At 42.2% G+C, this 14,378-nt stretch overlaps 1 protein-coding gene across 1 annotated transcript in view; it reads right to left on the reverse strand.

Annotated features, from left to right (window-relative positions):
• The window catches only part of si:ch211-286b4.4 (zonadhesin), a 91,358-nt gene that overhangs the window by 65,948 nt on the left and 11,032 nt on the right, over nt 1-14,378 (reverse strand). The window contains exons 10-31 of the mRNA XM_061827297.1: nt 13,821-14,012; nt 13,552-13,662; nt 12,914-13,106; nt 12,139-12,275; nt 10,729-10,953; nt 10,442-10,583; nt 10,246-10,369; nt 8,767-8,958; nt 8,556-8,693; nt 7,492-7,674; nt 7,217-7,411; nt 6,375-6,523; nt 6,128-6,296; nt 5,916-6,050; nt 4,883-5,035; nt 3,593-3,794; nt 3,041-3,181; nt 2,778-2,963; nt 2,535-2,606; nt 2,332-2,458; nt 2,137-2,270; nt 533-730 (exon numbers count right to left, since the gene is read on the reverse strand). Of these exons, the coding sequence (XP_061683281.1) occupies nt 533-730; nt 2,137-2,270; nt 2,332-2,458; nt 2,535-2,606; nt 2,778-2,963; nt 3,041-3,181; nt 3,593-3,794; nt 4,883-5,035; nt 5,916-6,050; nt 6,128-6,296; nt 6,375-6,523; nt 7,217-7,411; nt 7,492-7,674; nt 8,556-8,693; nt 8,767-8,958; nt 10,246-10,369; nt 10,442-10,583; nt 10,729-10,953; nt 12,139-12,275; nt 12,914-13,106; nt 13,552-13,662; nt 13,821-14,012 (3,498 nt within the window). The remainder of the gene's footprint in view (nt 1-532; nt 731-2,136; nt 2,271-2,331; nt 2,459-2,534; nt 2,607-2,777; nt 2,964-3,040; nt 3,182-3,592; nt 3,795-4,882; nt 5,036-5,915; nt 6,051-6,127; nt 6,297-6,374; nt 6,524-7,216; nt 7,412-7,491; nt 7,675-8,555; nt 8,694-8,766; nt 8,959-10,245; nt 10,370-10,441; nt 10,584-10,728; nt 10,954-12,138; nt 12,276-12,913; nt 13,107-13,551; nt 13,663-13,820; nt 14,013-14,378) is intronic.

Genomic DNA, 14,378 nt, shown 5'->3' on the forward strand with positions numbered 1-14,378 from the left:
CTAATGAATGGCATTGATGTTGCAGCATAAACCCTTGAAAAACAAATATTCCAACACCAACGGTCAGGCAACATATACAGAAACATGATATAAGAAAACTCGCATGGATTAATCATTACTGAATTGTTAAAAATGACATCCTTGTAGTTTTGCTACACTGTTCTTCTTTATATCTTTTCATCAAATCTGCGTATGTTATCTGCATGTGAGCACCACGTTGCCCCCTTGGCGGACAAGGTGTGAACAAAAAGAACCTGTACATACAGTATACCTTGAAGATAAATTGAATAGGATTATTAAGTGTATATAACAAGTGTTATATCTGCTTTGTTGAAGACAACAAAATCAAAACTCATCATCAAAATTGAGAGACATAACGGCATTGTCAGGTAATGGTACTCAGTATTGATGAGTACTCAAACATAAGTACTAATTATTGCCTTTGGAAAGGCAGAATTTGTAATGTCACTCTTGTATTGGCTTTCATTTGATGTACAGAATTTCCTAATGAAATGGGCAGGCATGAGCCTACCATCGGGACAATAGAAGCCTGACAGGCAGGGAAACTTGGCGAAGTCACTTGTCTTCTCTGGGCAGTAGTAGCCACCAGGACAGGGCAAACACATGGACTGGCCAGTGAGGTTTGTGTAGGATCCAGCTGAGCAGGATGCTGGGCCTGCGCTACCTTCTAGGCAGTAATGAGCGGGTGGGCAAAGACTTCCCTCTGAGCCTGGGGAGGGAAAAGCAAGTAGACGTGGCAAATTGCTGTGATCATGCCTGTTAAGCTGTTATTATGATGAATCTTGCAATGAACCCTGATTAATTCATCTATCACAGTCAATAAAACACCCTCACACATTTGTCAACATCTGTTTCTGTATTGCCTATTTGAGATATTTTTCTCCACAAAGAGTATAAATTAGTTTTGTATGGTGTTATTCAAGTTGTGTAAATATGTGCATTTTCCTTTGATATCAAACTGTCTTTTCATCAATTAGGCCTTCTCTGCTGACCTCAACATTCTCAGAAGCACTCACCTGCATTTATCTCCATTTAAATTCTAATATTTGTTCAAATCAATTGTATTCTTTCATTTGAAACACTCTTTTCCACTTCATTGAGCTGCATTTTTCTGGCCGAATTGTTGTGAATGATCAGATTTTAAGAGTCTATATGGGCTATACAGTATATTTTAAGTGGTTTATGGTTTGTAGTTTTATTATGTAAATATTTAATGTGAACTGTTCCAGATGGTTTATGTGGTGCAGTATTTATTTTAAAACTCATTCACTGCTAGACCCCCAGTTACAATGGATATTAGATTTTTCTTAAAAATAAAAACATGACATTATTTTAATTTGACAGTGCAGAAAAAACACAAACATAAATTGATTAGGATTCAGTTACTGGTTTGGTCCATAAGATGTCACAAAAGAGGCAAACATATTGGTAGATTTTCAAAGTAAAAGAAGATGATTTCAAATGTCTTATTTTGATAAAACACAATCAGTCTCCTGTATTATTACACACCATATTTTGGCAATGTATACCTCCGCTGCTTGATTCTCTAACATGAACTCGGGCTCACGGTTCTGTGGACCGGGTTTCAAATCCCGGCCCCGCCTGTGTGGAGTTTGCATGTTCTCCCCATGCCTGCGTGGGTTTTCTCCGGGCACTTCAGTTTTGTCCCATAACACCCCCCCCCCAAAAAAAAAAAAAAAAAAAAACAACAACGATGCATTGATTGGAGACTCTAAATTGTCACTTATTTTTGATTGTGAGTGCAGCTTGTCTGTCTCCATGTGCCCTGTAATTGGCTGGCAACCAGTTCAGGGTGTACCCCACGTTCTGCTCGATGACAGCTGGAATAGGCTCCAGCGGTCCCACGACCCTCGTGAGCATAAGCAGCTCAAAAAAATAGATGGATGGATTGATATTCACTGTTTAGAGACAAAAAATTCTGAAGATTTATACAGTTTTAAATTAAACAAGGTGTTAAAATCAATTATTTTTATAAACTGTTAGCCATGAATTTTATAATCGATTAGTTGTTTATTCATTGCTGCACTAAAGTTTGGCCTTGGCGTACAGTAGGTATAGTGTATAGCAGTAATTTGTTATTATTATTTTTGTTACCTGTGGCTGCTCTGTCTCCACCCGGACAGTAAAACCCTGCCTGACATTTTCCCGATGGACGACTCAGACCTTCAGTAGCACAGAAATGACCTTCCGGACATGAACTGCAGCCAGTGACATCTACCATGTAAAGACTAAAAATACACAAATTAATGTTTTGTTTCCTATAAATGTATTTTATTGTTGTTTTCTCACCGGTCTGAGTATGTTCCTGGGGGACAGGGAAGAGGGAGACTGGTTCCCTCGGGGCAGTAGCTCCCCTTTGGACATGTTCCTCCGACTCCGGTGCTGTAGTTTCCATCTGGATTTGGGAAGTTTACACCTTGAAAAGTTGGAAGTCAACTTGTGTGATCCAGTTCATCATTTTGACAGGTGTGATATTGGCACGCTTGAATTACCAGCCATGCAGTAATAACCAGCCTGGCAAGGCCCAGTGGGTTCAGACAGACCCCAGTCCTCACAGTAGAAACCTGTTAACAGCCATGAAAAACAATATAAGAAAGTCAAGATAGAATAACGAACATAATGCTTAAGAATCATTACATATTTAATGAAATACAACACGCAGTATAGCTCTTGATTCACATGTGATTTGGCTCTAACGTAGCAAAGTGATGTCAAGCATGAGACAATGCTCACACCTGCTGGACAAATGAGGCATTGCTCCACCTGGCTGAAGCCCAACTGTGGGTTGTATGTGCCAGGAGGGCAAGGTAGGATGCCATCCACACCCCCTGCAACGCAATAGTGACCTAACGGGCAAGGCTGGATGCCCTCCCCTGAAAGACAGTAGCTCCCAGGGGGGCAATCAATGCACGTTTCTGCACCTTTGAACGAAACAATTTTTTTAAAAATACATATTCCATATTTTATGATATCCCTTTTCACCAGACTTGCTAAGAACCTTTGGTCTTAGTGTAGGTCCCATCAGGGCACGGTGTAGGGGATTCTGAACCGACAAGGCAGTAGTGTCCGACGGGACAAATGTCCCCAGTTGTACCATCGAGTGGCTTTGGAGACACTGCACCGCCGGAACAGTAAAACCCTAAAAAAACAACAACAAAAAACGACAGTCTTAGGGATTTGAAAAACTTTATCAGACATGATGTTTTATTTTCAGTTGTTCACATTTTTTACAAAGCATAATATATAGTGGGTTGTAACTAAATATTTTACTAGGGGAACAAAAGGAAGATTGTTATTGGGGAGAGCTATTACCCACGATTCTGACCTTTTATTATCAGTGTACTTGTACTATCAGTGATCTATAATTACAAAGACTCATGTTTTGACTATCTATATTAGCGCATCCAATAACTGGAAGTCCACTCCGAACACCCAAACAGGGCCCAATAATGGGATGAAAATGGACTATACTAGTGTAATTCCATATTTTTATATACGGTACATAAGTTTTTTGACGCATATTTTAAAGATGCTGCAGTGAGTACATCACCTGTGTCACATATCCCTGAAGGTTGGGTAATTCCAGTCGTGTTGCAGTACAGTCCAGGTGGGCAGAGGAGGCAGAAGGACAGGTTTTGGGCCCCCGCAGTATTGCTCCAGGTTCCAACTGGACAGGGGTGTTGCTGCGAGTGTTTGGTCCCCCTCGGGCAAACATAGCCTGCAGGACACACTCCCCCAGAGTCCACAGAAACCTGTGGAGAAACATCAGCATTATCAACTCAAAGTAGTAGATCATTGTCTGGGCATTAAAGGAGTCAAGCAATGGAAACCACTGGACGAGATCACCCTCAGATTGGATTCTAATGTTTGTGTTTTTCTCATTTGATTGGATTTTAAAGACAAAGAAAAACAATGAGGGACCCCACACAAAAGGTATGTACATTTTCTGTGTAATCTATGCTTGCTTTTTTTATACTAGTATTGCTGATGAAACTGCAAATTTTCATTGTGGGACTGATAAAGCTTATATTCGGTGTACAGACAATATGTCGCTCATCCATCCATCCATTGTCTTAGGTGCTTATCCTCACAAGGGTCGCGGGGAGCACTGGAGCCTATCCCAGCTGTCAATGGGCAGGAGGCAGGTAACACCCTGAACGGGTTGCCAGCCAATTGCAGGGCACATTGAGACAAACAGTCACACTCACAATCACACCTAGGGGCAATTTAGAGTGTCCAATGTTGCATGTTTTTGGGATGTGGGAGGAAACCGGAGTACCCGGAGGAAACCCACGCAGGCACAGGGAGAATATGCAAACTCCACACAGACTGGTGCAGGATTGAACCTGGGACCTCAGAACTGTGAGGCCAACGCTTTCCAGCTGACCCACCGTGCCAACTGTCACTCGTAATTTTGGAAATACATTTTAATTGTGACAGTGACTTATTATCCACAAGCGTCGGGGGTATGTTGGAGCCTATCCCTGTTATCACCAGGCAGGAGACGGGGTTACACCCTGAACTGGTTGCCAGTCAATCGCAGGGCACGTAAACGACGAAACAACAGTCAGACTCACAATAACACCTAGGGGCAATTAAGCCTTCATTCCATGCATATTACAGAATATACAATATATACATAATATATATATATATATTTTTTTTTTACTTTGCTAATAATCATAATTGTTACTCTATCATTCAAAATCATCTTGAAATACATGGAAACCAACAATTCAAAGATCTTAGAATACCACTTCTAAACGACCACATGATGATGATATTAATAATGTACAATAAAAGTATCCCGACTGTTTAAGTCATCTTATTTGTATCTTACTGGAGAGGCTGTCAAGGCTGCCGAGATGCAGTAATGCCCAGGATCACAGAGGCCCTCTGGTTCAGAGAGGCCAATTTTACTGCAAAACCATCCTGCATCACATGGTTGACAATGCCGCACTTCTTCACCACCGGGCTCATCGGAGTACCACCCCTGCATTAATATATTATATATTTGAGGGGCAGTCAAGAAGTGATTAGCCCAATTTAATTTAACATTCTAGTATTTTTTTCAGAAATGTTCACAATTTCAAGTTTAAATCTTGTTTGAAAGTTTATTTAAAAAAAAAAAAAAGTTTTGTTCAAGCCTGTCCTTTTCCAGTCAGCCATTGTGAAAATGACGTTATTGATGGATGATCATCAGACACTGAAAGTTTTGACTGAATTTCTTGCTCTGGAAGGGGAAAACCCAGTAGACATTTAGAAACTTTTAAAGTATTTAAGTATTTAAACTGTAAACCATAAACATTCCTGGAAAAATACATCTATTATTAGCAGATTAAATAAAATTTCGCTTATTACTGCCCTTTTCTTTCTCTCTCTCTCACACACACACACACCACACACACACACACAATAAAGTCTACACATCCCTATTCAAATGCCCAAAAAATGAGAGCAAAATAATTTCCACAGCTAATTATCTATAACCTGAACAACTCATTTAAAAAACAAAATAATGTGGTTCTGAAAAATGGCCTCCGTCTCATAATTTGGATGTAGCTCTGTCCAGAAGAAACCAATAGTATTCATGTTAAATGGAAGTCAGCACACATTGCCACTATTTATGATAAAACCCAGTTGAAGCGGAACAAAAACAGGGGAAACACATGACTCTGCCACCATGCCACCATCATGCTTCATTGTAGGTGTGCTATTATTTTGGTGATGAGTTTTGTGGTGTTAATGCAAGACGTAACTTTGGAATTATGGCCAAAAAAGCTCAAGTTTGGTTTTACATTCCAAAATCTGGCATTTGAACAGAGGCATGCAGGCTTTTAATAGCTGCTAGAGGCATTCCGCATTAAACCAACTGGAGGACACGGGTGGGCAACAGGAGATGCTGGAGGACAGTAGTATCCTTTTGGGCAAAGTGGTGGCTTGGACAAGGCGGTCTGGTTGCACAGTCGACCTCCTTGACACTGCAAACATGATTGTGCACCTCCATGCTTTGGGGGATAAGAGAAAACAACCCTGAATAATTATATTAAGTCTGCATCAGCACAACTTTAGCTATTGTTCATACTGGTTGGAAAGTTCCAAGAGGACATGGCTCTGGTCTTACTGCTCCTTCCAATGTATAGTAACCCTGCTCCGTTTCGTGCTGAAGGGGAGTATCTGAACCACCAGTGCAGTAATATCCAGGAGCGCAGGGGCCTGAAGGATGGGTGTTGTTGTAACCTAAACAATACAACCTTAAAGGGAGAATGGTACAATGTCACGTTAGGGACTAGGTATTAAGACCAGTGGTATTCGATGTAAGGCAGTCTTACCCTGGTGGACAGCTGACACAATCCTGAGCCCTTCCAAGACCAGAGATGTTGCTGAAGGTCCCTCCGGGGCAGGGAATGGGAGTGGAGGACGCTGGTGGGCAGTAACTTCCTGGAGGACACAAACCACCAGTCCGGCCATCTACTGGAGCCTTGATAGAAACACAATAAAAGATGCCCGAGTGGACAACAAGTGTTTGGATATGTGCAAATGAACCCAATGGGAAGTGAAAGTAGTTTAGAAAGATTCCAATCTTCTGGAAAGATATTCTACAAGATTTTAGTCAGTGAAAGAACATAGCCATTCATCCTCACCCTTAAAAAAAAAGAATGATGTGGGATCTGAGGTCTTAAAGGTTTTCAACTGAGGTGTAGAGGTCAGTAATCTTGACTATTTCCATAGCAAACTCTCCTGAGCATGCCTTTATAGACCTAGCTAGCTATGTCCACACCCCAAAAATGCACCTTCCCCTTGGATTGTCTGCTGGGGAGGTTGTTTCAGACCACCTCCTTGGCGTGAATGGTAGAGGACGCAGTCTTCAGGCTGGAAAGGACGCTTTAGAGCTCCTCAATGACAGGCATGAGTGTGACCAAGACATTGGTATGACGACAAAAGACCAGATGAAAGAAACACATAAAACATTTTCTGGCCTAATTTTATATACCTGGTGATTTTTTTCTAAATCATTAAAATTTCTCTGGTAGGTTAGTTGAAGACTCTAAATTGAGCGTAGGTGTACATGGCAACAAAAAAAGCATTTAGTTTTAGTGCCACGATGGGAGTCATTGTGCATTTTTTAAGTCCTGATAAAAATCTTGTAAGACATTACATTATCATTACATACTGCAGACTTGGCTCCCTCTCTGCAGTAGAATCCACCTTTGCAGATCCCAGAGGGCTCTGCCAGGCCCACACCACTGCAGTGCCAGCCTCCGCCACAAGACGTACACTCAGACTCCTTGCTGAGAGCCGAGCGTGAGCCAAAGCTTCCTTCCGGACAAGGTTGGGCAAAGGAGGATCCCTCCGGACAGTAAAAACCCTGTAAAGGTAAAGATAAAGGGAAGCTACATGTACTGCTGGAAATCTTGTGTTTGTCAATAAAACAGTCTGTATTCCCACCTGAGGGCAGACAGAGGGTGTGTGGACTCCTGATCTGTCACAGTAGTGCCTGGACGGGCATGAGACACACAACACTCCATTGTGACCAGATGCAGTGCTTCTGTATTGTCCAGCTTGGCAGGGGTTGGAATACATGTACCCAGTCCCGGTGGGGCAGTAATGGCCATCAGGACAAAGGCCAGTCTACAACATACAGTATTCCAAGCAAACGGCCTCAGATGTTATAGCCAATCAAAAATGAACACAAGCTATGCAACAACAAAAAACATGCACCTCAACCCCACCAATCAATACAAATATTTTTTAATTTATTGTCACTCGTTACCTCTCTTTGTGGCAATCGACTTTTTTTTTTTTTGTGGTTTAATAAAAAAAAAAAAAACAATACAGTATATTTTTTGTGCAACCTAATAAATGTTTACAGGTTCAATGTTCTCCCATAGTGGAGGGATCCAGTGTGCCGCTTGTTTTTTGACTGACTTTTGTGATGGCCCACTTCACATTCAGCCCTATCACTCAGTATGCAATTGGCTTTAGGTTGATTGGAAACTAAAGTTTTCATTGGTGTGAAAATGTGAATTAATAATTATTTCCCTTTATGTACCCTCCATTTAATTGGAGACAGTGGTTGAGGAGGGTACCCTGCCCCTTGCTCAAAGTCAGATGGGAGAGGCTCTGGCGCATCTGTGACCATAAAATGAGGACAAACAAACCATAAAGAACATGGATTGATGGATGGGTAGAAGTGGTCCCCTCAATCCCCCCCACACACACATTTAATGTTAATCAATAATCTGACCATGACAGTTTGGACAAATGAATGCTTACAACTTTGTGAAAACAGGCTGGGGATGTACCTTTTCTGTTCCAAATGGCATTGTGCAAAAGTAAGGTCCATCAGGGCCTCATGGGAAAATTTTGGTGAATCCTCGAACATTGTTAATCATATCTGGAATTAACTACAACTGAGGTGTTGCCCTTATGGCAAAGTACCCCAATACTTTTAGTTCATGCCGTGTATACTGAACCATGCACGTTGTTATGTATGCTCACTGCAGTCTTACAGGTGCGGTGATGGGGTGCTCTTCAGGCTGCTGAGAGTAACAGTACTTCCCCTCTGGACATGGTACACACTCATTGACCTCGCTTAGACCAGGACGATCACTATAGGTACCATTAGGGCAGGGGATGGGGTTGGGATCCTACAAGGAAATGTTCCACATAGTCATTAGCGAGAAGCAATAATAAGGCTGACTGTATATTTTTCAAACTTACGATCCCTCCTCCAGGGCAATAGAACCCACGAGGACAGAGGGTGGCTGAGCGGCGGGGGTCTCGAGCCAAGCCCTTAGAGCAGAGAAAGCCTGGCGGGCACACCATGACACTCAGCATGGCTTCCTCACTTGTGGTCTCGTTACTGCAGAAGTGGCCCGGCAAGCATGGAGAACACTCGGCAGCGCCTTTGTTCTACACACACACACACACACCACACACACACACACACACATACACACACACGCAAACATAGAAGGTTATGAAAGAGTATTGAGCAAGTTGTTGATGTTAAAGATATCCACCAGTACGGGGGAGGAACAAGACAAGATGCAAACCCAAAAGGCGATGGTAGGAGAGGAAAATAGAAGCTTGAGGGCCGCACTGTGGGGTCGCACACATTGCACATCCCAATATCCACCATTGCGTGAAAATATATACACAGAAAGCCTCCAGTCCCTGGAATTACACCCCACCGGGCTGTTGTGGGGCTTTCCAAGCCATGACAAGAGGCACTAGCCAGCAGACAGCATGAGAGCCACAAGACTAAAATTAAGACACTTATTATACACTACATTAATTGGACACTCTAAATTGCACCTAGGTGTGATTATGAGTGCATCTGTTTGTCTCAATGTGGCCTGCGATTGGCTAGCAACCAGTTTAGGGTGCACCCCGCCTCCTCCCCGTTGACAGCTGGGATAGGCTCCAGCACTCCCCGCGACTCTTGTGAGGATAAGCAGCAAAGGAAAATGGATGGATAAAAACACAATGCAACAATATTTAAATTCTTTTCAACGTATATGAAATTGAACACACTACAAAGTGGAGCGGTAATGCATATGATTAATCCCAAAGTTATCACATTATTCATGTATTAATTATTAATTTCAGAATTTATTTAGACCGCACATGATCCTTGACCTTAACCACAGACGAAAATGTGAATGGATGGATGGATATTGTACACTACCCATTCATTTATTCCAGCAGTAATGTCGTGACAATAAAATGTAATTAAATGACAGAACTGCTCAGCATACACCTTTTTCGTATGTCTCTGCTCAATCAAGAATCTTCAAAGTGTGAGTAGTTTTCTTTTTTTCAGTGGTCTCTCTCATTTGTATCTGTCAGTTAACAATCCAAAACTGCTTGCTAAAACATTGCCTGGGCAATTAAAAAGATTTTATCATGGCGACACTTTGAACATTGGAACAAATTAATTGACTGAAATTATTGGAAAAAAATTGGAATGCAACCAACGTTATAGAAAGGCTTGTAAAAGTTCAACTATATAATAAAACTTAAACCGCTCCTATCCTCTGACATTTACAGAGAGGAAGTGACTAATATGAGATGAATCACTATGGAGGTAGAAAATTTGAAAAAAAACAATGCACAGTCGGGATGAGACTACAAACGTTATCTGGATCTTTGTGATCAGTTGACCAGTCACAACAGATAGTGGGCGATGAACCTTACAGAGTAGCTGCCGGCTCCACACACTCTGGGGTTAATAGTTGCTGAGTGAGAACAAAAATAACCAGCGGGGCAAGTAGAGCAGTCCTCCAGTGCCTGACCTCCTTTTAGACGGCGAAATGTTGAGCTGGAGAAAGGCAGGAGTGTAAATACTAAACTTTCACAAATCTCTCAGACTTAATATAGAATCAGTGCTTACGGGGGGCAGGGAGCAGGTTTGGAGCTGCCTTCGATACAGAATGAGCCTTCGGGGCAAGGCAGGCAGTCTTCTCTCTGCCTGTTGCCCATGTGGATGCTGTATGTGCCTGCGGTGCAAGGAAACTGAGTGCCATATGCGGTCCCTAAGGATGTAGCAGCGACAGAGTTAGATGCACATAAATGAGTCTTGGACATAGTTCTTAGAAAGTATGCGGTTTTGGATGTTCCATTTTAAGTATTTTTACAGCCCTGTCCGATTATTATAATGACAGTTTCGCATCTGTGTACCTTCCGGACAGTAGTGTCCAGAGTTGCATCGGCCAGAAGGTGCTCCTGAGCCAACCAAACAATACCAGCCCTGTGGGCATGGCTGGCACTCACTTTCAGCTTCCAATCCACTCTGACCACTCCAAGTGCCCACGGGACATTTGTACTGGGTGGGGAACTTGGTCCCAGGTGGACAATAATGGCCTACGGAGCAGGAGAGAGGTGGTCTGTGGATACCACCTGTTCCTAAGGATTTTGAGGATGAATAAACGAGAATTGGTTTGTTTTCATTAAATAGAGATCACTTGCATATAAAGTGGTGCCTTGGGATACACGTTTCATTAATTCTAGGACGATGTTTGTAACTCAGAACACTTGAATCGCGAATCATCTTTCCTCATCTAATAGAAATCCCACTTATCTGCCCCTCCCACACAAAAAAAAACGAATAATTGTCATTTGTTTTTCCATCCATCCATTATCTACCACTTTTCCGGGTCGGGTCGGGGGGGAAGTAGCTTCAGCAGGGATACCCAGACTTCCCTTTCCCCAGCCAATTCTTCCAGCTCTTCCGGAGGGATCCCGAGGCGTTCCCAATCCAGCCGAGAGACATAGTCTCTCCACCGTGTCCTGGGTCGTCCTCGGGGTCTCTTTCCGATGGGACATGCCCGGAACACCTCACCAGGGAGGCGTCCAACAGGCATCCGAACCGGATGCATCTGGCTCGTCTCAATGAGGAGGAGCAGCGGCTCGACACTGAGCCCCTCCCGGATGACCGAGCTTCTCACCCTATCTCTAAGGGAGAGCCCGGACACCCTGCGGACGAAACTCATTCCGCCCGCTTGTATCCAGGATCTTGTTCTTTCGGTCATGAGCCGCAGCTCATGCCCATAGGTGTGTTTCTAATAATGAAAATATAATCCTGCAATATTGTCCTTTCAGCACATAGATGCTATTCGTCAGCCAATATATGAAATTTTCCACTTTGCGTTTACATAAATTTTGTGGACTTCAAAGAAAAGTTATGAGGTTCTTTTTAAACACACAATGCATAGTTTTCCTTTTATTATGTTTAGTTTGATGAGTTTAGTATACAAACAGAGAGCTTGAAGCCTCTTTTATGAAGACGCGTTCACTATGCCAGATTGCTGCTTGTTCACTGCCACTCACTATACAGCTCTGTCGAGTTTTTGCTTGCAAGTCCAAGCAAAAAATGTTATCGAATGACAGCACTTATCTAAAAAATGTTGGATAATTTGCATCTTAAGGCACCACTGTATCAGAAAGGTGTCTACCAATGATTCAACTGTAAAATTATTTTTAAAAACAATTATAGGTCTTGGAGAACATAAAATAGAGCCAAATGTTACAATATTAACAAGCTTTGATGCAGTTAAACCATTTTGACTTTAACAAATAGGAGTAGAGAACCTCGAAGACAAGCATATCGAGCCGGACACTGCTGACACTGTGAACGATCCGTGAGATTTGTGCGATTGCTCAGTCTTCCTGGCGGACACGCATTAGTTGGGGCGTCAGGTTTGGATGAACCAGGAGGACACGCAAACCTATTGGGATTAATGCAAATAAATCAATACGAGTATCGAAACAAATTGCAATAATATATGAAGTCATTGGACATTTATTTAGGTACACCGCATGATCAATTATGAGATTCAATAGAACACGTTAATGAAGCTCTGCCTTGAAAATATGATAATACTCACTTTTAGTGTACTCTAGTATATCTAACTGGGAAGTTTCCTATTGTTTACAGAATATATCCATTTACAATAGGTAAGACGTCACATAGAGTCCAAAAAAAGTTGTGTTTCCATGACTGCTGCTTTCAAATAAATGCTTTGCTTTCTTCTTTACTTACTAAACCCCAACAAATTACTGAGATCTCACATAGGCCAAGTAAGAAACCATTACATTTATGGTGTGAAATGCAATTGTTACTACACATTTATCCTGCTGGTGGCATATGATAGGCTTTATTAGTGGCGTTACTGAGGAAGGAGTATGCAATGCGTTCTAACTGAGAGGAATATTGAATAGCATTAACCAGGTACTTAGATGGTTGAATTGATATTGCCTCAAAACTGAGCAGCGTTATCTTTGTAAAGAAGTGCCCATTGAGTGAGTGTCTACCATCCGATGTGTTGAATATATACTTTTTCTTGGGTGTGAAGAGGCTCCTCACCCTTGCAAACAGTCCACATCTGGAGCCGTCAGAGCAACTTGAGTGCAGGCCTTCCCTGCATGGCACTCTCTGCAGCTAGCCAAGTCAGTCTGACCCTCCAAGGGGTTCAGGAAGCCCGGCAGACATGGCACAGGGTCATTTGTCCCCTCGGGGCAATAGAAGCCAGCGGGGCATTTCAGACAATCCTTCAAACCTGGAAGAGGTACACATTTACAGTGTAAAGACATGCTATCATCCTACTTCATGCTTACGCTGGATGGAAAGTTAAAGTTGAGAATGAAGCATGTAGGTTAAAATCGTTTTCACAGTAAAATTATTGATGTATTTTTTCCATACAATTCCTGGTATGTCATCTCACATTTATTTTTGCTGAATATATATCTCTGCCCTTTTTGCTTCCATCTGTTATAATTCATATTTACCTTAAGATTCAGCACAGCTATATGGGCAGGCATACAGTATATGGGTTTATTTTTAGATAATCCGTGTGCTGACATCTCAGGGAACTGCCTGCAACACTTTCTTAAAGGGCAAACTCAGCTTCCTGCTTAAGGAAATCATTGATGCGAATATGAAAAGGCATTCATTTACAGTATCTGTCCATGTAGAAATGGTAGACGATGGCATATAAAACTAACTTATTGCTCCTTGATGAGGGGTGAAGGTGCCTGGGGGACACGGAACTTCCTCCTTTGTGCCAGCTGGACAGAACCTTCCTCGAGCGCAGGGCAAGCCAGGTGCTACAGAGCCTATCAATACAAACACAACACGCAAACACATTTTAAGCATTTTAAGTCAGAACAGTTTGTCTTTTCTCCTGCACAAGGGTACATGTTAATTCCACTGCTGTTTTCTTTTGAGTATATCTATCACCTGCTGATGAAGTCAGTATTCATACTGAACTTACCTGCAGGACAGAATCGTCCTTCGTGACATCTTTTGCAAGCTGCCCTATTTGTCTGACCCACTTGTTCTCCTGCTGTTCCAGCGGGGCAAGGTGAGCCGTGAGGGCTGGCGGTGCCCTCCTCACAGTAGAAACCCGGTGGGCACAAGAACTGGGTGGAGGGTTGGGCCGAGGTCCCTTCCAAACAATAAAACCCTACATAAAAGTATAAACCACAATTCCAATGAAGTCAGGGCGTTGTTTAAAATGTAAATAAAAACACAATGCAATGATTTTCAAATTCTTTTGAACCTACAGTATATGAAATTGAACACACTACAAAGTGGAGCGGTAATGCATATGATTAATCACAAAATTATCACATTATTCAGGTATTAATTATTAGTTTCACAATTTATTAAGACCACACATGATCCTCGACCTTAACCGCAGATGAAAATTTGAAATGTGCCAGCAGGTTGCTAAGAGGTCTGTGATCAGGTCAATTGTTACACCAGTGCAAAGATGAGTTAGTGCATGTGAGTCACACTGGCGTGTTTGGTGGCAAATGTTGCTTCAAAC

This window comes from Syngnathoides biaculeatus, chromosome 8 (assembly GCF_019802595.1).
Source record: "Syngnathoides biaculeatus isolate LvHL_M chromosome 8, ASM1980259v1, whole genome shotgun sequence".
Classification (NCBI taxonomy): Eukaryota; Metazoa; Chordata; class Actinopteri; order Syngnathiformes; family Syngnathidae; genus Syngnathoides; species Syngnathoides biaculeatus.